The sequence below is a fragment of the Aquila chrysaetos genome, chromosome 5 (genome assembly GCF_900496995.4).
Source record: "Aquila chrysaetos chrysaetos chromosome 5, bAquChr1.4, whole genome shotgun sequence".
In the NCBI taxonomy this organism is placed as follows: domain Eukaryota; kingdom Metazoa; phylum Chordata; class Aves; order Accipitriformes; family Accipitridae; genus Aquila; species Aquila chrysaetos.
In genome coordinates this window covers 60,092,465-60,116,289 of record NC_044008.1, presented here as the reverse complement: position 1 = coordinate 60,116,289, position 23,825 = coordinate 60,092,465, and the positions used below count along the sequence as shown (strand labels likewise).

General features: G+C 41.6%; 1 protein-coding gene across 4 annotated transcripts in view; it reads right to left on the bottom strand.

Annotated features, from left to right (window-relative positions):
* The window catches only part of MAP2K5 (mitogen-activated protein kinase kinase 5), a 141,528-nt gene that overhangs the window by 8,536 nt on the left and 109,167 nt on the right, over nt 1-23,825 (bottom strand). For all 4 annotated transcript variants that reach the window (XM_030012951.1, XM_030012952.1, XM_041123748.1 and 1 more), the window contains 2 exons: nt 18,378-18,439; nt 15,985-16,030 (listed from right to left, as the gene is read on the bottom strand). In XM_030012951.1, coding sequence (XP_029868811.1) covers nt 15,985-16,030; nt 18,378-18,439 — 108 coding nt within the window. The remainder of the gene's footprint in view (nt 1-15,984; nt 16,031-18,377; nt 18,440-23,825) is intronic.

Here is a 23,825-nt window from a genome sequence, read left to right as displayed (position 1 = left end):
CATACTGGCCAGGTACTGGCCTGCCTTACCCCGGCCAGGGGTTTGGCTCAGTAGGATGCACAGCTGCACAGCGATTTCTGCAGCCAAGGGGAAGCAGCCGCTGGCGAGCGCACAGCAGCTTGGAGCCGAAAAGGTCAGGCAGGACGGGGCCAGGGATAGCCCCAGAGTGAGTGTCAGCCAGCCTAATTTTGTGTGTCAACTCTGAAAATTAGATAAACAATGACAAACCAGGCTTTTTAAATGAACTTGTCTCATCTCGTTCTCTTGATAAAGGGTACATTTCTCAAGTTGCAGTGTCCCACCAGACAGGTTAACTCTTTCAAAGGGGAGCGCCTCACAGAGGGTGATGTAAACGATTTAAATATCTGACATGAAATTAAAAGGGCAGTGCCCCCCTGAACACACAACCCTGGTAATTTGAACTCATTGCTCACAAACCATCAATCATTTAGCCCAGTCAATTAAATTGCCATTATTCAAGGGTAAAAGTTCTGTAATTTTACCTACCCTTAAAATTCAGCAATTTGCTTTCATGGCCTTCTCCTCCAGCCTGAGGAATCTTCATTTCTGATATTAACCCACCCAGAGCTTATTGCAACAGACTTTACACCACATCCTCAGCAGGACTGCAGACACACGGGCCTTTTCCAGCACCAGGTGCCCACATGCAGCTCTGCTCTGGATCTGGTCGCCGGTATTGCTGGTAGGAGCAAGGGTGAACTGTCCAGGGAAGACGGAAGTCCCCCTGGGACACAGCCCTAATACAAGACCTGTGCATCACCCACAGCCCCGCACCTGGGCTACCTGAATCCTTTCAGCGATTTAGTCTAATGCATACGTAACAGTTTACACTGCCTCTCATACACAAGTCCAGGCAAGATCAAAGCTTCACAAGAGTCTCACCCATAAATAGGCTCCTCTGCCACTGACTATAAAATCCTTCTGTCTGGATAGCACCAAGGAGGTTTAGACCAACACTGAGGCTCCTAAACACTGCCAAAGGAGAGGCGGACAATAAATAATATCCCTTAAGCAATGCTTCTGTGACTTCAGAGGACTCTCCAGGCACAAAACAAGTGAGCGTTTACTGTGAGACTGGTTTAAAAGGTCCATGAAATAGGCGGCTACGAACCTTAGCCAGGATGGCGACAAAGTACATTGCCAACATGAAATACCGGTCAGTCACAAATTTCCTTCTGAATTTGCAAAAATGACAGGGTGGTGCTTCCTGGGGCAGAGAACATGAGGGGGACGGGGAGGACACAGACAGGAACCTTAATCCCAAATGGTGCTCAGTGATACTACTCTTTTTTGACAGCGCATCCAGATCTAACCAACAACGTCGTCATCTTGTATTTTTTTCACTGGGGCAGTGAGAGGTTAATTGGGGAGGGCAGCATGACCTACTCTGAGCTCTCCTGGAGTATATGCCAGGGTCAGTACTTGCTCACTGCACTGCCCTGGTAGGAATTGCCCAGGGGCACCTGAGCCAGCACAGAGAGCTGCACCAATGCAGGAGGACATGAAGGTTAAGGGGAGGAACCTGGGAACACCATCCCGCATCCCCTTGATCTACGGGATGGCTGTGGCTTAAGCAACAGATTGCACAGGGAGATGAGCAGTGCCGTGGCTTTCCTGCCCATGCCGCAGCCAGGCTGGAAGGGCTGTGCTTACTGCCAGGATCACAGCTAGGTGCCCCCATGGCACCACCTCAGTATCTCCTACTGCTTTGGCAACAGCAAAAGCAGCACTGAGTTCCCGGGGTGCTGCCCTCCCTCCTTTTCTCCTCCGTGGCAAGAAGAGCCAAGCCCTGACTTTCAATCCTACACGGCCAAGGCCAGCGCCAGCTGTGCCATCGAGGCACCCTGTGCTGTACTGCTCATGCGGTCTGCGGGAGCACTACTGCCGCTCCAACGCCACGGGCAGGAGAACCGGCAGAGCCAGCACCGGCTACGGCTGCTGCTGCAAACACTTGGGGGCTGCCTGTCGACATCCTGAAAGCCCGTCTTCCCTGCAGCCAGGAGCGAGCTGCAAAAACAGACGTTAACGTAAACCATATGAATACAGAGGAGGAAGTAGGGACACCATTTGAGGGACCAAGGTCTTATGTTAACGACTGCATGACACCCAAATGTAACCACAAGACCTAGCAAATTAGAAATGACAATAAAAGCCCTCATGCTTACGCAAGGTATGTTAGGAAATAAGCAGCATTGCTGTTGGTTGCAACACTGCCATCCTTTTAATGCTCTCTTTTACAGGAATCCTCCCAGACTGTGCAGTTAAAGGACTGTGCTCCATTTATTACAAAGAAGCACAGACAAATTATGCATTTCATTTAAAAATTTGAATTCAGCATAACAAAAACCATAATAAAAAGATCCCAACTGTTGCAGACACAGACTATCAAGACAATGGCAGTGCCCTTAGACAGCATTTCAAATACAGTTTATTAGTGTGTGATATGAAAAGGGTATTTTTATTGCATGATATAATGCAATGGGACCTTGGGCGCTCTGCAGAAGGACCTTGCACTCAGAAGTGTAATGAACCCATAGTCCAAAAAACATTATACTGTACATTAACCTATCATTAATGGCACATTAGGGCTAGGGGCATTGCACGCTTGCTGGTCAGGGCTCCATCAGGACAGTATGGAGGAAACCACAGTCTTCACAGGCTTAAAACAAATAGAGAAAATAAATATTACTGATGGCTACAGGCTGCTTTAAGGGAAGCTCACTCTCCGCTTAACATGCAATTTTGATGCCATTTTTTAAAGGGGGGAGGGAGAAGACAATGCAGCAGTTTATTAGGCAATATTAGAAATGGCACATCACTGCTTTGCAGCATTGAATGTCTCTGTGGTGCATCAGATACATCAACACAAGAGCTCTTCCTGCACAAAACATGGCACCTCTGAGCACTGGGGCACCTTTTAAGAATAAAATGAAAACTGGAAACCTGCTCCCCTTCCCTGCCATCCCCCAATCCCCGAGGACATTGGTAAGGCTTCCCTGGCAGTAGGAGTTGAGACCTAGGAAGAGCATCCTCTGACCCAGCTCTGCACAGCCCCATCGCTGCCTGCAAGACACCTGGGACCTGTCTGTTTGCATCTGCACCCATTTCCACCCAACACCACCACGTTTGAGAGCCATTCGGCAGAACTCCAGCCTGTGTCTGCAGTAACTCAGCGTAAAATGTGATCAAATCACGACACTTCTTGTGCTCCTGAATGACCTGGGATGTCCCATGCCTTCCTCCACTGCAGGTGTCCTCTTTGTTTAAAGGCAAGCTTGATCAGATGGCCACAGCGCAAATGTTAAATCAGAAAGTCTGGCTGGCAGCTCATCCCTAGCTGGCTGAAGGAGCGCAAGCCCTGCAATTCTGGAAAATAAGAACTTGGCTGTAAAACAGCACACCACAGTTATCACCCCAGCTAGTTCTCCCATCGTTACCAATGTGTCTATGCTATTTACAGCTCTTGTAATTAACTGAGGGCACATACTCGAGGGAAAATTCTTGCCCATTCACATGTTTAATGGGAACACAAGTCGGACCTCCAAAAGGACAAATCCAAATCTCAGCTCTGGAGCTATACTATCTTCCCAGGATGCCTGGAAACACGAAGCGCTGAGTAACCCAAACTACCCCGGACTGACCCTGTGTCCCCCTCTAGTGACCTCAGCACATCTAAGATTTCAACACTCTACCACTGCCTCCAGTAGCGGCGGATTTTACGTCGAGAGCTCCTGCCTCCAAGGACAAGACAAACTAAATGCTGTTCTAATTATCTGTGCTAGCTATCCACAAGGCCGATTTCTGCTCCCACAGCCAGGAATAGCAGTGAGGAATCCTCAGGCCAATACTCTATTGCTGACTCCCAAAACATTGTTAATTCACAGGCACAGAAGGTGTCAGAGTCCTCCTCAGGGGGTACTCCATGCAGCAGGCTTCCCTCCATTGCTTGCTTCTAAGGCTTGAGTAGGGTAAAAAAATCTGAAGGCTTCAGACACTCGCATTGATCCATGGAGACACAGAATATGTACACGGGTGAAAAGAGCTTGTGGGACACTATTTAAGTGTGATCTAGCTCTTGCATCTCTTGTTTCACTCTTGCAATTTTAGGATGTGTTTTGACCATGGGAGGTAACCCTTTAAAAAAAAAAAAAAAGGTGAGTGCCTGAAGTGCTTGAAACAGCAGGGGCTGGGAGGCTTAGCTTAGCATGCATGTCTAGAAAGTATGACCCCTGTGTCCCAAAGCACCAGCATGGTCAACCCTTGCTTTGAGAGACACTCTCCTCCAGAAATGAAGCCTCCTTGTCTCTTCCATGCAGCACCTGCAGCGATGGGACTGCATATATCAAATCACATCAAGTTTAGCCACAAAGTGCCAGCTTTTCCTATGTACTTTCATGGCTCCGTTTGATCTGGGACCAAGTGTTTACTGGCCCAGTTCTCTCTCCCAGTTCCTATCCTCAGAATAGCGACTATTCAGGGCAAGGACTGCCTCTCGCTGTGCTTGGTAAGGAATTCAGCATCCCTAAGAGCCTGTTCTCGTCCGGCTGCTAGAGTGAAATCTCCCATAGCAGGGGCCAAAGACACAGTGCTTCAATAGGTCTGCAGGAGCCTGCAAAGCTGTGGGTGGCAGAGGCAGGCTGAGGGCACAGGGACTCCAAGAGTCAGAAGATAAGTGTTTTCACAGAACTTCCCACCCCCATGAGGACATCACCTGTAGCTTCTGCCAGCTCAGAGAGCAGAAAGGACCAATTTGCCTAGAGAACGGTGGGGGTAGCAAAGAGGGCCAGAAAGCTGCATCGATTGGTGGTGTTTTCTGGGCAGAGATGAAGCAAGGACAAGAACACATCCATAAGTAAAATCAAGTATCATTAGTCTCCTTGAAGTTTCTGCTCTCTTTCCTCATTCCTTATTCTGTGCAGCTAACAGCACAGCCCCAGCCTGCTAAACAGTTCCACGCAGAGTGTCGGGAAGTGGTGAGTTTTGTTTGTTGCACGGCCTCCCTAACATACACTGTAATTAAAATGTTGATTACTAAACAGTTTAAATATATGACAGACAATGCAGTTAAAGCCTACAGTTAGGTCAATATGTGATTTAGATTTGCCATTTAAAAACTCTCATTTAAATTTTGCATACATTAATCACTACCATACTTCAATGTTCTGATATCCACCTGACTACACTATTAAAATAAAACTTGCTGCCCCAGGGAAATCCTACTTATTCTTAATTGTTTCGAGGCTTTGATGGGCTTTTAATCTAAGATTAATTTATGCAATTTTAAATAACTCTTCTTATGATTAATAAGCTTGAAAATTAAAAGGAGTCTAAAGCAATTATAATGAGCATTTGGTCATAACCTCATTAGGAGAAGGAGTGAAGGATACAGCTCTGGAATTCTTACAAGACTACAATTTAAGGTTACTTTCAGAGGAGTCAAACATAGTTCTTGAAATTGCAAAAGCAGATTAGCCTAGGTCAGTGTTAGAACTATGGCTATCTAGATTAGCACACTAATGACTTTATCCCTCTGATGATATTTAAGACAGTGAAAAGATGATACAAAATGTATCAAACAAAGATAAATGGATAACACTACTAAGCGGTGAAGTCTTGGAGCTATATTTCTTGTTTATCCTTTTTTTTTGAGGATTCCCTTTTTTTTTTCCCTCGTATTATTTATCTATTTGTAGATTAACTTTTACCAATGCACTTTTACTTGTTATATGATAATCGCAAGTGATTTTCAGCTGGTTTAGTAGTTTTGTTGAGGCACCAAAATTCTGCTGAAATTTACAGAATTTGTCTTTAAATATTGGCAGTCCCCAAGTGTAATGGATGGACCAAGAGGAAGAACAGCTTAACTTAAACCTGAAAACCTTAACCTGAAGAGGAACTGTCCACACATCACACCTGAATTTCCATTTTTAAACAGCAATACAGATCCTTCCATTATGATTAAAATCCTTTTTTCAACCTTCTTCTGAAGCTCTGGACACTGGCCATAGCCAAACAATGTGCTAGTGGCCCTAAAAACAGTCCTCAGAGACCTCTTGTGCACTTGACTGATGTGTCCAGGCTGGCAACTCATCACCGGACTCAGGGTCAAGAGGGAATTTTTTTTCAGGTCAGATTAGCAGGAACTAGTGCAGCTCCTCTGACTTCTATAGCATGGACTTGACTTCAAACAACTCAATCCCCTCCTATGGCAGGACCCCAGGGCGTGCACGGGTACACACATGGGTGGGCCTGATTTTTGCTGTTCTCTTTCTGTGGCATATACTAGTCTTAAATTTACTACGGAGTTTTGGTTTTGGCTGTGGCACAGAGGAGTCTATTTGCCCATCTGCAGATCATTCTTTCCACAGCAGTTTTGCTTTTGATATTTGCTGTTAAACCGATAACTGTGCTTGGCATGCCTCTTGGTGCTTAGCTAACAAAACGAGCTAACTCCCAGCAAAGGTATTTTTTTTGTGATGACTCTTAAAAAAAACTAAGGCAACCAAAATATAATTGGAGTGTGCTTTTGCAAGTGCCGCTGAGGTTAAGAAGAGCTGTAGAAGAGGAATAGAGAGAGTGGCCCAAGGCTGATAGAGTATGTCAACATTAGCAAGCTGTCGACAACAGAAGCAGATCCGCAGAGTGTAACGGTTGGTGCAGTGTTTCAGGGATGGAAGAGGTTTTACTTTTGACCAGCTCTGGTCTGGTCTGCGGACACAGTGCCCATTAGTAGCTGGAGCTCATTAGGTGTGTGCCTGGAGCACATCTTCTGGTTTGGTTTCATTTGATATTGATTCAATTCATGAGCTTCAAGACCTGTCTGTGATGAGAATGAAAGAGTGGTAGCTCTGAAAGAGCTGGAGATTCACACCAAAAAGGCACACCTGACCTGAACTCTAATGTTAATGTAGATGTACCTGCAGAAGTGTCTTCAGTTCATGTATCACTGCAAGCACAGGAACAGTCTCGCTGACACTGAATAGAGCTAGTCGGACATTGAAAGTTGATATAATATTTCCTTCAAACAGGGACTAAGTGTTCCCCTGGACTGGGAAAGAAGGGTAGAAAAAACGATTGTTGTCTCCAAGTTTTGAGAAACTGGTTTCTACTGACAGGGAAAAAGGAAAGAAAATCACTAAGCTGGAGTAAACAGAAACAATCTCCTAAATGTTTTTCACCCAAACCTTGGAGTAAAAAATGCTGTGTGCATACACATGTCTGCACACATATACACTCTAATAACAGCAACTAACAAACCGAAAAAACCCCAGAAAATGATCTGGCTGGAAGCAAAAAGGGAGAATGAAACAGCCCGCACTTCGCTAGCATTTCCATGATGAAGTTCCTGCAAATGAACAAGTTGTTTTTAAAAGTACCCCGTACGATCATATTGCATTACATGCCTACACACCGTCTGCATCTAGTGCAAAATAACATCCTCATGTTTGCCGGGTTTAGTAAAGAGACTAAATAAAGCAAGTTGTAAATGATCAAACATGAACATACTGTCAAATCACCCCGTCTCAGGAGCCGAAAAAGCACAGGTATGAAACAACGTCCGAATAAACATGCGGAGCCCTGCTGAAAACACAGAGAAGAAAGCAAAAATATATCACCGCTAGTTGGCTTGGGGGAAAAAAAAAATTCCTTTGAATCTCTCACAAGGTCACTGAACAAACGACCGAGGCCACGAAAACCATTTCTGCTCTCAGACTTGTATTTTAATGCCACCGTTCCCTACCGGGAGCCTTTCCCCAGTGGAACCCCGGCTCTCTCCAGCCATGCAGGCAGACGCCGGCGGAGCCGTCCCGATTTACACCAGCCGAGCGTTTACCCCAGCATCTCCCATTAAATCCGAACAGGCAGATGCACATTTATGGGACAATGAACTTTTCCACGGCTGCGGCTCGTCGTGCTTTGCTATTACGGCCTTAATAAACCTGCGCATTCCCGTGCTGCGGCAGCTGCCTTGGGTGGGAGCACGAGCAGCCGGCTCCGGAGGAGAGGCCGCAGCTTAAAAAAAAAAAAAAAAAAAAAAAAAAATCATGTTTAATTTAAAAATTAGAAACTGGAGCAGGCTGTGAGCACAGAGGTTGATTGAAACAAAATTTAAATTCCTGTCAAGCCCATTTAAACACAGGGGCCCTTCATAGACAATTAGCTGCTCCCTGTGAATGCTGAATAAACTCGGGCCTGGTCACTGTTAGAAGAGAGCAGGCCTACTGTGAGGAGCTGGAAAAAAATTAACTAAAATCAGGCTGTATGAAATATTTAGCCTCCCAGTTTATCACAGGGGTTTGGAAGTGTAAACAAGACAAAAATCGATTCCTCGGTGCCCTCCAATCAATCCCCCAAAATGGTTAGGGCATCTGTTTCTGCTAAATTTTGTTTACTCTGGCAGATTTGCCTTAATTGCAGTTGTTTATCTCCCATTGTCCCCGGGGCCCTAATCTCCCGATTACTAATACTTAACACTCATTTCACATCTAAAGCTACTTCTAATCCTCAACAGGTTTCTGGGGCTCTTAAAATTATTGAAACGAGGGAGACGGGAGATGCAACCTCTTTGTGAAAGGCACATTTTCTTATCTACTACCAGCTGGGTCCAATCATCACCAGGGATGGCTGCAACAAAGGTGCTAAAAGGCTCTTTCACAGGCACTGCTGCTCCGCTGGGATTCAGCGGATAAAAAAGAGCTTTGATGGAAAAAAAAACCACCCCCCACCCCCAACAAGAGGGCTATAACAGTCCAGCCAAATAAAGTTACTGTCATAATCAAATGCTGTCAATCACAATGAAAATCCAATTAAAAATCTTTCAGTGCAGCCCTCTTAAGTAGAAAAATGTCCCCCTATTTATATGCATTTTTGTCAACCGCACAAATTAGAAAGTAGTATTAATTGATTTTTTACTACTTTAGGCCCTGATCCTCCAGCTGAATTTCTGCAGATGCAAGAATCAACCGGCACAAATCTGATTAAGGGATTTGAGGCATAATGCACACAGGTCACTAAGAAGCCATATCTCTATCTCCTGCTTTATACTCCGCTTATTCATAGGCAATTATTACACTTATTTAATACTGTAGGAGCATCTTGAGGTGCTAATCGCAGTACAGACCCACAAGTAGCTGGTACTACACAAATGCCAGCAATTTTACTCAATGCAGTGTGTTTGAATAAATTTAAAATTCCGGTTTTATTACACAAATAAATGTCATACATAGATTTCAACAGTTGCCTGTTAGAGCAAATTCCTTCATGAATTTGGAATGAACAGGAAGGAAAATATTCTGGGAATTAAAGATATGGCTCTTACTTTGGAACAGGTAACAGATTTTTTTTTTAATAAATATGTAGGGAAGACAGCTGACAAAAATATCAACAAGACAAATGCACAACTTCTCTATGTATCATAACTGAAAGATTTGCAATTCTGCTATCAAAATGAGCGAGATGTAAATATTTGTCTCTGTGCCTGGAGAACTACAGAACACCCAGAAGTGCCAAATGAAACATTTGCTCAAATTAAACTGCAAAGCCCAGGAGACTCAAGTAACCAAAAATACTAACTGTATCACTCTAAGCTGTTGCCAATTTGTTTTTGTCCAATTTCCTTAGATTTTCAATACTTCTTCGAGCCAACTCAAGTTACTTCTTTCAACATTTCACTGGAAAGTGCTAGTGTATTGCACTGCTTTAGGGCACGTTAGAAAGTCTGATCTTCACGTTTTCTGTAAAAAGTCAGTGGTCGTATGAGCAATGGGACTGCAGAAGACAGTGAATGAATATAACACCTTAAAACTCTAATGCTCACAAGTTAACCTTGTCACAATCTTAGTCTTCTGTAATTGCTGGATTTAGTGACACTGATAGAATGTATTTCTCCATTTTGATAGCTGATTTCTCAAGTGACAAAGAAGAACAAATCATACCCCTAAGGACAGAAACGGCTTTTTTTTTTTTTTTTTTTTTTTTTTTAAAGACAGAGGGAAAGAGAGAGAGGGAAAGATCCATAACCCACCTTTCCCCATTTCAGCTGAGTGGGCAATAGGTTGAGCAATGCAGCCACCTGAAAGAATACATATTTTTTTCTCCAACTCTTGACCTACCCTGAGCGAGGAAGATAATGACACACAGTAAGTAACAAGAGCATCCTGAGCCCCAGTGTGAAATTCTAGCGTCAATGAAGTCAATATAAATTCTGATATCGCCTCCAGTGTTTTCAGGATTTGATCCAGAACTCCTTGTCCACTGTATGTCTGAATTGATAGATTGAAGATATACACTTAAATATTTATCATATATATTTAATGGTTGGACTTAATGATCTTAAAGGTCTTTTCCAACCTAAATGATTCTATGATTCTATATTTACAACAGCTAAAATACTTGGCTCTGTACTTTTTTCCTTGGGAAATGAGGAGAGCGCCCTTTCCTTCAAATCTGGCATGTGTTTTGGTGTCTGTCAGAATTTCTCCTTGTCATGGGGTGAACGACTGGGATCATTGTGACAGAGGAGAGTCTAAATGTTTGCAAACAAAGCTATCCATCACAGGCTCAAGCACGGACAATTTCACGCTGGACAAATCATCACTGATAGGAGATCCTGTACTGGCTCAGGAAAAAAAAACCCTAACACTTCTAAGTAGCCAAAGAGGGAAAATTCTTGGCTCACTGCAATCCAGCAATGACACATAAACATCTGGATAGGTGCAGACAGAAAACATTTATCTGTAAAGCTGTCTTCACAAGATCTACAGGATGTGTTTGTGAAAAGCAAAGTGCAGACAGCCCTCTGGTCTTTCCCAAAATTTAACACCATCAAAAAACCCAACCTGTACAGCCATCTCTGGTACTCAGTCAGTGATGCCACTGCTATAATGCAAAAGCCAAATTAGCTGCTGGAAATCTCTTTTATTGACAAACATAAGTGGCAGTATTTCATTGGCTTTATTCTGAAGGTTTATATGAAAATCCAGGTAGGATTATGCTGATCCTCCATTTGTTTGTTTAAACCATAAAAGTGTTTCCTAAGAGCTACAAACAACGGTTTAACACAATGAGCTGCAAACAAGTTTAGCTCTACCTGGTAAGAAGTGCTACTGTCCAGACCCTCTAGAATATAGCTACTTAAAATATAATTTTATATATATATAAAAATATAAATATAATAAATATATATAAAATAAAATTTAAAGGCTTTGCATTTTTAATTTCCTATGCTTGTTGGAGATGGGGGAACAGCCATCCAGAATCCATTTTTGAGAGTCTGTAATATCTTGACACATATCTTAACACATTTAAATATACAAACAGTCTATCTGAAAAAATGCCCATTGTAACTAATGAGATCAGGGTGCCTGGTCTAAATGCTATTCCCGAACTGGAGAGAAGGATTGCTGAATGCATAGGAATGGGAAATTTCAAAACTGCACTAGGCATTAAAATAAAAAAACCCAAAGAACAACATGTTTTCCAGCAGGTCAGTGGTTTTGACACGGGTGATGTACAATTTATCATACAATCTTCTAAATTAATAAAACACCAACATAAAAAGCATCAGTTATTTAAACTTAAAAAAGGAGAAAAGCTAGTAGTTTTATTTAAAATTGGGAGACTTCAACAAAAATTGTTAGATCTGTGCAAAAGTAATCAAGTGCAGGAGGTGACTGTATCCTTGGCCAAAAGCATTGCCTCTCCCTGCCCAATACTCTCCTTGAGAAATCCAAGCAGCATCCTAAAAACTGTACTTTTATGCATCCTTGGGAAAGCTTAAAGGAATAACTGCTACGTGCTTGACATTTGGTATTTCAAATACAATTTCTTTAAGTAAATCGCTTTCGTTTAAATAGCCTTACATAGCTTGGTAGAGTTCAATGCTGTATTAACAAAAAACTCGACAAGAGACTTCAACAATTCTGCTGGTTTTCTGAAAAAGCGCATACAATCTGCAAAATAAAAAGGCCAAGCTTCCAGCTAAAGAAGAGATTTTAAACAATTACCAAAGCAGGATAGTGATATCATAAAGGCAATTTCTGCGCTAGCTTGTTTTCTGAAACTCTCTTTGCCTCTGAACAGCTAGAACAGATAATAACTATTAGTAAATCAAACTCCTGCAATATCCAGCTGTGTCTCACACATTTACATACAGATAGAATGGGTATATGTTTTTAATATGTATGCGATACGTACTTTTACCACAGCTGAAGTGCATGCTACAAAGGAGGAGGAGAATGGGAATGGAATCAGCATGAGATAATAAAGTGGCCTAGATAAAGTATTAGCCAGCGATTGATCTCAAACAGGGGATGTTGCTTCTCTCTGACCTGATTACTTACTATGCATAGATTCCATTAAATAGAGCTTAGAATGGAAAGCTTCTGAAAAATACCGTAAATACAGCCAGATCTACAGCTTCCTGAGCCAAACCAGCCCATGGATGCCTACCCATACACTCAGCACGAGTAGGAGTTTAAACCTTACCCGTACCGCCAGATCACAACTGCTAAATACACACACATGTCTGCATGTCCCTGGGAGCCAGGCTTGTGATGCCAGAAAACTCCATGTTTTAGATGAAAACAGGGAGTTCACGGGGGGCGGGGGGGGGTGGGGGGGGGGGGGGGGGCGCGGCGGAATCTTTATACAGAAGAATTGTTGAGATTTTCCTTTTCTTGTTGGAAGGGGAGAGAGGAGAGACAGAGGAATATGCTAAGATGTTGTACAGTCTTCCCTGGTGCTGAGACAGAAGTACGTTCAATTTAATTGACCGTACGCCCTTCTCTTCTTAAGAGGGAACAAACTGGAGACAAAAGAGCAGACACTGTAAGCACAAGGTTCAGAATAACCACTGGTGAATTATAAAGATTGTTCCTTTCCTTGGATGGACAATTTTCCCATTGCTTGCTGAAATTACTTTTTTTTCACTCCTGCGGAACAAGTCTGTTAATTTGAAATACTTTGAAACAATTAAATCATTGATTATGTATACAGAGAGCAACTGATGTATCTTGCTTTGTGGATGGGTATATGGAAGAAAGGGCATAGTGAGTGAGGGTAAATACAGGAACCTGATTTATGCCAGCTGTTATGGAAATTCAGTGTTCGCTTGCACAAGAATATCTATGGTACTAGAAAGCCTGACTTTATATAGGAATTTCGTACAGCCTTGGCTTTGGCCCTATTTTCTGACAAAATGTGCATAGTGACTTCTATAAAAAAGGGCTTCCTAACACGATAGACAGGGTAAATCCATCCCTGATGTAACCCTGTGACTTCACCCGAGTTGCCAATCTGGCACTCCAGGTATTGTTAGTCGGCTCTTAAAGTGCATTTAACAATTCACTGATTATCAGGAGAGTAGAAAAAGATTGATGTTCTGCTCCCTTCATTTTGCTTTCAGTCTTTAATTATACTAAATTGGTTACAAAATAGTGACTTCCAGTACGGTTAATGTCCATAGGGGAGAAAGCCCGCACTCCACTGTTTTGTCTGAAGCTAACAATGATTACGCGTTACACCTTTCATCCTTGCTAGTACATTTCTTCTAAATAAAAAAACCCAAACCAAACCCAATGAACAAGGTGAAATCCTGCTCTCATTTAACTCAACAGTAAGCTGACCTTGACAAGTCCAGGATTTCACTGATAGTATCTGCATCACTCTCCCCACTCCGATAGTTAACAGGGAGATATCCGTCAGAATTACAACAGAGGTTTCAGAAACAGATGATGTGGAATTAGGATATTGTGGTGAGCAATTCTAGAATTCAGAGGACGTGTAACAGCTTCTGTTCTGGCCCTGTTTTCCAACAAAGTATGGTAATTTATATACACATATGTATATGTATGTACAGATATGCTGTGTGTATATAGACATATTATGCTAATGTATATATGCATATGAGTTTTATAAATAAAGTGCTCCTTGACAAGACTGGGTAAGTGCAAGAATGTAAAGGGCTTGACTGGCGAGCAACCACTGAGCTAATAGCGAGTCTGTTACAGAAAAGCACAGGGTGCTCTGGTCCCGTCAGGCTGGGGGAGGGAATTTAGGGCAGCTTATGAGGGTCAGCCACATTGCAGGCAAGGACTGGGTCACTTCTTGATTTCAGCAGCCATCTACCTCATGCTTTAGTACTTGTTGTTGCAAGTTCATTTATAATTGAATAGAAAGTAACATGAGGGGGAAAATGCATTAAACAAAAGATTTTGTTTAAAAAGTAGGAAGGCTTTTTTTTTTTTTTCCTGCACTGCTATAATTTTAAAATTATTTTACAAAATACCTCCTTAAAAGGAGACTAGCACACTCCAGGGCATGTAGTTGTAAAGATAAATCTGTGCACTTCCCTGGTACTGCAGGCACTCACCCTTTGGCCTCATTTTTATGACTCTACACCCTGGAGTGGTGTTATTGCTTACAAACATACATATATACTTATGGGGGTATGTGCAATCTGCAGATGTTTTATTTATAAGTGGCAGGCCTATTGCATCACAGAAACATGCATTTACAAACAGATATAGGTTTTATGAAACCCTATTCCGTTGTTTTAATAGCTAAGCTATCCAGCCATAGCATAATAGTGCACAAGGTAAATGTGTCTACATCTCTAGAACCTGTTCCAAGTTTTCTCAGATGTGACTAACTGCAAGAATTTTCCAACCATCAAAAGTTAATAAAAAAGACAAAATAAGGCAGTGTAAGCCTTTCATATGAAACACACAACACCACAAAGTGGAGGGGCTCTGATAAACTTTAAGGCCTCATTTTACCAAGGTATTTAAGCAGGTGCCTAACTTCAAATGTAGATCTATTGAAGTTAATATCCTTAAAATTAGATTCACAGTTAAATACTTTACTAACCAGGATCTAAATTGAGACTAGTCTGGATTGTGAGATACCTGCCCCAGGGCACCTTCAGAGATTAGCCTTTAACTAGAGAATAGCTGCAATAGAAATACTTGTTTATGCTACTTGCAGTTCGCAGCATGTAAGCAAGAAATGAGATGATGCAAACGTCCTTACCTTGTTAAAATCTGTTAAAATTATTCCTAGATATTTAATGCACAGAAAATAAATTATGATGATTTTAAGGAAGCCTCCAAGTTACAGGAAACACAGCATATAAAGAAAAGCAATGAAAGATTTAAAAATCAAAGATATTTGATGTGAGTCAGAGGGGACTACAACTCTTATCTACTATATAAGTTACTGTAAATATTTGTAATAATTGTTTGAGATAGTATTTTTCTAGCTGCTTAAAAACAGTCAAAACAGCACTCTGCACTAAATGCGCAGACACAAGGGACCAGCTTGAGAGCAGGTACCCTATTATTGCCTTACTGAAAAAATGACAATTGCAAGGAAAAGAAGCGGTCTCTGAGCTCAGATTCCAACACTGAGAGCCCTTCTATGGATAGACGAAAGCTACATATTAAGTCAATCTTCTGTAGCCAATCTACTTTCATTTTACATGAATACAAGTGAAAACAGTGGCTCCTGCATTTCATTAAAAATACACTATTTTGACCATATCCTCTGTTTTCAATCTTCAGATTTTGTAAGGTTAACACTGGCAAATGACGACAAAGAGAGACCTACATTAAGCTGTAATCCCTGGACATACAAACTGAAAAAACTGTATTAAGCATCAAAATGGTTTTGATTGAAACCTGATACTGGCTGTGGAAGTTCTGTATTAATTCCCCAAATCACAAGTGAAGTTTTGGCCACGATGAAGGTAACAGCAAAATACCCATCAACTTCAGCGGAATCGTAATTCCACCTTTAGTTTGTGTGCTCTCTGTAAATATGTAATTGCTGCACAAGCCAGAAAGAGTTTAGATTTAAATTTGTACATACTGAAAAATGTAGAAAAAAATGGATACACTTCTATATACATGAATATAAAGTATTCACAGACAAATACATACGGAGGGGCTGTGAAGTTTCACTTACCATTAAATCTTCAGGTGCTGGCCTTTCCTTTGGTTGCTTTTTCATGCTATGTGTCATGAAACAAAATGTTCATATATAAGCAACTGATTATTTACTCTACCTGCTTAAATACTGAAAATGCCCTCTTTTGACACAGAGTGAAGAATTTAAATGTATTTCTTAACTGTATCATGTGTCAATGGAAGACAAGGTTCCTAACAGTCACCAAAATGTTAATGGATTTCTTCCTTCCCTCCCATCCCTTCCCTTACGGGATGTGGTGGTCTACACTGTTTGTAACCATGGAAGTGTATAAATATAGAGATCACTGAAAACCAGTCAGCTCAGAAGGCACAGTAAGTTGATTCTCATTTTGCTAGGGATGATTACATAGCTCGACATAAAGTATTATACAAACAGGTGGGAAATTTAACTCTAACACTAAACAGCTTCAAGAGAACGCACAATACCCTGGGGTTTCTACCTTAATTTTTCCACATTTATTTCCATTACACTGCAGGGTGATAGTTCATTACACAGCATTAACCTGTTTATAAGATCATGTTTCTCATCCAAATAGTCCTAGTTTTCTGTGCAACAGGTGCAATTAGCTATTGAAGGCTGTGCTTAGCTGCATGAAGGAACACAATAACATGGCACAGAGGTGACCATCAGGAGCTGCCTACTGACTAATTGGATTACATCCAAACAGCCAGCGTTTATGGCGTAATTGGCATAAAGTCATAAAGTCTGATATGCCGTTGACTTGACATCTCTAATACTCATAAGGAATCGATTGCTTAAATAGTATATAGTTTCTTCTTAGTTGCTTTTTTTAAACAGTAGTGCCTCCCACTAAAAAGTACAGCCAATATAACACTGTATCTAAAATACTAGATGATCTGTGCTGTAAATTGGAAGTATGAACGATACAATTTACCTTCCCTACAAATAACTACGAGCATCAACTAATACAGGCATTAGCAAGTAATGCAAGCTGTCTGACGAGTAGGTTGGTAGCAGTTCTAATCTGACAGTCCAAAGTAGCTGCATCCCCAGGGAAAATAAGGCTATTAGCCACCATCAGTTATGCTTCAGTTTGACATGTGTGGAAATTTTAACACAGGTTATCCCTCCCTCTGCCTCAATGAGAATTTTTTTAAAACAGTCTGTCATCAATTTTTTTGCAAGGATAAAAAGCGTAGACCTCCACACGCATCAGTTAGTTGCGCTGCAGAATCCTCCAAATAGCGCTGCTCTTTGTAAACTGAAACTATTCAAAACGGAGGCCTGTGTTACACAAACTTTAATTATTTAGTTACTTTAATTAACTGATAATCAGACTGCTTTTTGTGCCTGTATTATTTGTTACATACTATGTCAGTCCTGAGAGGTACTTTCTCCTACGTTACGTATTCAAAATTCAATTTCATTAGGCGACTTTTGCTGCAGTGGTCCTGGCATACTTTACAGAACCTGAAAGCGCTGTGAAGCCCGACCTATGGATCTGCGTGGGGCCGAGGACTTCGAGGAGGACGAATCCCTGAAGCAGGATTCCCTCTCGGCCACACGGCTGCAGCTTGCAGTAGCACACACTGTGATGGCTCCATCTGATTTAGCACAGCTGAGCATCCAGCTCTGGAAGTGCATGTTTGCAGAAGGGATGTTTCTCCATCAAACACATTGTATTTTTACAGAATTCAAGCTTATTTCTTCGCCATACATAAATGGCTGACCCTGTTGTTTTTTTTTTGGGGGGGGGGGGGGGGATGCAACAGTTAAAAAAAAAGATTTTTCCCTTCACTTTGTTTCTTTAGTATAGCTTACCCTCAAGATTTCTATTCTCTAATCACTCAAGAACTGTACTTTTTAGCCTACAAATTCCTCCTCTCCCCAATCCTCCTTTAATTTAAAAGGTTTTCAATGAACTATTCAGTTTTAAGGAAAGAAAATATACCCAGTGGTGTGTTTTAAAATGTGACTCTCAGTAAAAATTACTTACTGAAAAGCCAATGAATTAATCAAGGCTGCTTGCCTTTTTAAATATTGAGGCAATTTTATAGGTAATATTTTAAAAAGCCCTGAACAATGATATTATACACATGAGTCTTTGTGGCCTATTTACCCCCAGATGAATTCTTGGGAGTCTCAGTGCACAAGACTGCACCCACATTCAGGGCAGGTTTATTAAAACAGGAAAAACCCTTGTAAGTACTTTTACGACCCTTTGTGTAAATAACGTTTACATAATTTAAACAGTTTGCTTAGCTTTGCTGCCCCATCTGCCCAAGGCCCCCAAGTCCCTCTTCTCCCAGAAAGGATGCAAGGAAAGCCATAAGGTCTCACAGAGCTGCAGAGTTAATGGCATGTATCATTTACATTGAGGGCATGGCATGTTTGCAAACTGAGCTTACCATTGAGTGATGAAGTGTACAAATGGCTCAGAGAACTCCCCGGCTGGAAGGACGGGTGATTCCTGGGATTGGATTGAAACAAGAAGCAGAGTCAGAAGGAGAGAAGATATTTTTTTTTATAAGGAGAGTAATATAACAGCAACAACAAAACAAATGGGAAAAAAGGAAAAAAAACCAAGGAAATGACAAAGCCCCCTTTTCACACAGAGAATTTGAGGGAGAAAGGTACAAATTCTTCTGAGAATGTGTTATAAAACACTGAATTTCAACTAATGAGTATTACACAATGGGTAAAAACATGTGGAAAGACACTGAGGGGAGGTGAAAAAAGGACAATGATAGCCACAGGGTAAAAAGGAAGGTAGGGAAAGTGTAAATGAGAAATTAATGATTATTTAAGTAACACACAAATGGTCTTGTAATTAACAAAGAGCTGTGAAATTATTCTTGTGTTGACCTTTGTTTCTTTCACTTGCATTTGCTATTTATTTACACTCATGTTTATTTACACTTATTCATTTTAGAGGCTGTCCTCATATGTTGTCTGTTCTAGATTTAAAAGGCGAAAGAATTTTTAAGAGGAAAAAAATGCAGGATTTACCAGTCTAGCGGTAGAAAATAGCCACCCAATATTTATGAAAGAAAAAAAAAAAAAATTAAGAGCACAAGGAAAAAAATACAAACAGGGAACAAACAACATCACCATTTGCAAAGAAGGGCTTTACGAATTTAGGAGTTTTTCCAAGAATGACAGAGAGCTCCACTGTGTTTATAGTGTAACAGCTCAGGATGTAATGAAATTACACTGCAGAGTACTTTAACAGTGTCATCTCATTAGACCTACAGTTGGAACAAGAGAGCCACATAAAACAGGCAGCTGCAAATGACTCCATTCTCATCTATTCTCATTTGCTATTAAAAATACCTTTCGGCGGCTTTTTTCCTCCCTGACATCCCTACACAAAGTACCCTGCAAAGTATGATACATGCACCTATTTAAATTAACAAAGGAATGACTTATTTTAATCTCACTGTGCTTTGGAGTGCTTTGGCCATTTGGATGAGCAATATATCATTACATACAACCTTCCAGCGCTGCAGGCAAGAAACTCAGAGCGTGCAGCATTTGGTGGGAGCCAAACAATTTCTCTAGCACACAACTGTGTCAAATGCATGCATGTATTCATTATTGAGAATGCGAGGAAATAGCTTTGATGTAGTGGAAAAAAGAAGATGATAAAAGCACCTCTGCAATGTGTGTGCCATTATCAATGGTGGCAGATAGACACAACTGCAGAGCCTCCTATGTGATTAGTAAATATACATATAATTGCTGTGGCCAATTATCAGAAAAATGAGATCGGTAATTACAAGACAGAAAATTAACTAGAACTCTTATTAAGGCTTTGTTTCCAATTCCAACAATTGGAAACTGCTGGAAAATACAATTAAATCAAAAGTAACTGAAGAGTAAAAGGAGAAGCCAAAATTGCTTTACAATTTTCAAAGACTTCTATTAAATACAAGGAGCGTTTGATATAACATGCCCAAATTCTCTTTGAACTTAGACCGGGTGAGGGAGAGGTTATTGTTTCTAAACTTATAAATGACATCAATATAGGAAGGTTTCCACTGGAGAGTGGAAGGAACACAAGGAAATAAGCAGTGCAATTAAACTTTCTCCACTTCAAAGAACTGTGCATGAAAATTACTCGTATTAATACAGAAAATGCAGAGCAAAATGTCAGGCTTGCTTATATAGCGTGGAGCCTAGCAGGTTTTACCTCTCCCCAACATTTTCTCTTGTCCGGCAGAGCCTTCCTGGGCTTGCACCTTCAGGGGCAAAAGCCGCTTTCCCAGATGGGACAGACTCAAAGCAGAACGGGTAGGAAATGAACTTACCATCACCATCTTCCAGTATTAAAAGGGTGGCTACAAAGAAGATGGAGACTCCCTTCTTACAAGGAGTCACATGGAAAAGACAAGGGGTAATGGGTACAAGTTACTCCTGGGTAGATTCTGACTGGACACAAGAGGAAAATTTTCCCAGTGTGAACAATCACCCATTGGAACAATCTCCCCAGGGAAGTGGTGGATTCCCCAACATTGGACACTTTTAAGATTTGGCTAGACAGCGTGCCAGGCCATCTTGCCTAGACCATGCTTTTGCCAAGAAAGGCTGGACCAGATGACCCTTGAGGTCCCTTCCAACCTGGTATTCTACAATTCTAATGAAATACCCTGGGCACATATTACAGACCATTTTGAAAACTACAGGACAAAGCTATCAGAGCCCATTCCCCAGGGAACTGACTCTGCCCAGCAATCTACCCCCGCTGTTTATTCTAAGTAAAATGCAAGTGAGGAGCTTGTTACAAACGTCCCCGTAATGGGGCTGCCAGCTCGGATCAGTCCATGCTGGGGAACAGAATAGGCATACGGCACTTCACACTAATTTGGTAGGTGATAATTTCTGCAATCACAAAGATATGACGGACCCATAATAGAGTGAAACTTCATTATGAGAGGGGAGGAGAAGCTGATGAACTGCTCTGAAGCCACCAGCATTTCCCTTTGGCTATCCCAAGCTAAGCTGGCATCAGGGTTCATGCAGGCAAGGGAAGAAGTTGCTCCAACGGCAGTATTATCGCCTTGACCACGCAGCTCCTGTACTGCGTCACAGCCAGGAGACAAGGTGCTCCTGCCCAAGCATGCAAGAAAATTTCGCCTGGATAAAAGTAAATGTTTTTTGGGTATTTTTGGCACATTTTTCTGTACAATGCAGGTATTTCAACCCCATCCAGGCCTACTCTTTTCTGCTGTAGACCTGTCAGTCATGGCCATGCCTTGGTTGGTTTGCTCTCAGGAGCTCAGGAAAAGATTGTGTGTGGGTGGGTGGGTGGAGATGAACACCAACTGGATCTCAGTATGAAAACTAGATGTTTTAATGCAGTCTTCCGAAGGAGTTTAGAGTGGATGCCCACAAATTTATTGGCTATTTGCCTGAGAAATTGAAAGCCTTTTGGGAGAGTGCATCAATCTCAAGGAAATACTTGCTGGCAAGTGTGTTTCAGGGCAAAAAGGTCAGTGCAGACAAAAAGCTTAATCTCACTCCTGTACCTATGAGCCAATTGTTGCTTTACAGCAGAAGTAAGATAAAGGAGGAGGCGGCAGATTTTGGTTTTAGCTGAACCAGGAAAGTACAGACCCTCAACTGCTTCCAAAGGTGAACACTGAAAAGCTGCCTCAAATGCTGCATTTTACCTTAGAAGGAGAAAACATCCATTCAGTATCTGCCCAGGGAAACCAATGACCAAAATATTTCAATTTCTGATATTGCTCTATAAAAGACCATTTGAGTAGTAGAAAGGTGAGATTATTTTGTAGTTAGAGCTATTTCTAATGAGAGAAAGTGCTGCTATTGCCACCTCTGTAACTTGAGCAATCACAATGTTGTTGTACCAGGTATAAAGCAAAAATTTCCAAAACTATACAAAGTAAATACATCCTATATTGCATCCTAAAGTTCCCCGGACCTTGGCTGACACTCAAAGAGATGGGAATATGAGGAAATAAAGCAAAGCTACACATGTCTCTATCAAGTCTATGCCGTCTGTGTGATGCAATATAGTCACATTTGATGTAACCATAGGGAACAGTCCAGCTGCACTCCGATGGCCTGCCGTATTTTACCCACCTGCACAATGAAATCATACTATAGAGGCAAAAAAAGTAGAAAACCTAGATTTGAAAGGAGTGGGTAATAGGTATACTCATTTAAAACTGGGAAATGGTTCTTTCATCTTTGTTAAATGCCGTACCTTTTAACCAATATCATGAAGACCTACATATTGGGGATGCTGCTAAAATGGCAGTAAAGACACAAACGGTTGTAAGGGTCAAGGTACCATTGGCCTCTTACAGCCCCAGGCAGCTTGTTCCCAAGACTGGCTATTACCCTAAGCATCCAAGCAACACTTCCATAACTGGGATCTGCTGCAGGAGAAGACAAGATCAGCCTCTGATTTCTCAAAACCAGCCGAACCGTGCACGCACAGTGAGAACGGGGAAGGGCAATAAGAAAAAAGTTTGAGTGATGCCTTTGCCTTGTGAATAATGAACAGTTCAAGAAGGTCAACCCATTACAACTGAAACCGTTTAATTATTAATTATGCACAATCTATGAGCAAAAGGACAAGTTCAGAATGTTTAATGTGTGGTAACTCCGACTGGACCCTCTCTTGGCATTTTGTTATTAGCACTTGTCAGCAAGGTGCTCAGGCATAAAGAAAAAAGCACAGCAGCAGAAAATCTGAGCTAGCAGGAGGAGGGAGGGCTTTAAACTTCAAACACTGCTCCTAATATTTAATTTATAGAGTGCCAAGGCTCTGGTATAAACCTTATTGACTTCCATGGAGTTAGGGGAAGTCACATTATCTAAATGAAGACCTGAGAACGAAAATACTGAGAAAATCCCTCCAAAAGCCCTCTCTTTTGAAGGGAGTGATAACATTACTAGCTGTATCTTCTTTTTTTTCAGAGGTCTGAACAGAGGAAGAGTGAACCACCTAACACTGCGTCCAGAAGTCAACCAAACCTTTTCACCGATGCAATAAGAGCTTGAATTACAGGTCTGAGTGTTATCCTCACCTACTTCTCAAACCTATTATTCAAAATATCTCCTGATCTGTTTGCTCTCACTAAGCAGAGCAGTAGCAGAGATGCTAACTGAGGCTCAGGAAATAAATAATGACCAGCAAACCCACAAATAAATATGGATAAGGCACCTTTCCCCTCTTTTCTGTCCAGTTTGGAGGTTTGCCTGGACAAACTCAAGAAGCAAATCCAACAGATGCAGCTCTGAGCTCCTTATTTTCTTTGGAAACACTCATGTCAATGAAATTTGGGAGTAGTTCTTGACTGGTAATATACACCAAAAGCATCCCATGCTTTACACACCTTCAGAGGTCTTACCCCAACAGACAATTTCTTGAGAGTGAAGTATTTTCTCAAAGCAACTGTAAGTCTGAGATTTATCACATCCTTTCTGAAGGAAGAGAAAGCCCACAATCTCCCTATAACAGGAAAACAGCAAATACAGCCTTCCACCTAAAACCTTCAAGAAGGCAATGGCAAAGCCCCCAACTACGTGTTAAGATCAAACCTGTATTCCTCCTACCTCCTTCTTCGGGGGCCAGCCTGACGGACAGCCACGGTGCAGAACAATGGCAGCCTGTCATCAACACATCCCCAGAAGAAAGCCAGGCTGCAGAGCCATGCAGGCTTGAAGATGATCTCAGCTATACTTTGTGGGCAGCAGAGGTTGGTATTCCCCGCGGATCCCCACACTCGGTACAAATGGTTTTACTCCCTCTTCTCATCTGCTAACTCCTCTCTGTGAAGGGTTAAATTTTCCCATTCCCCACAGCTACTGCTATTTTGCAATAC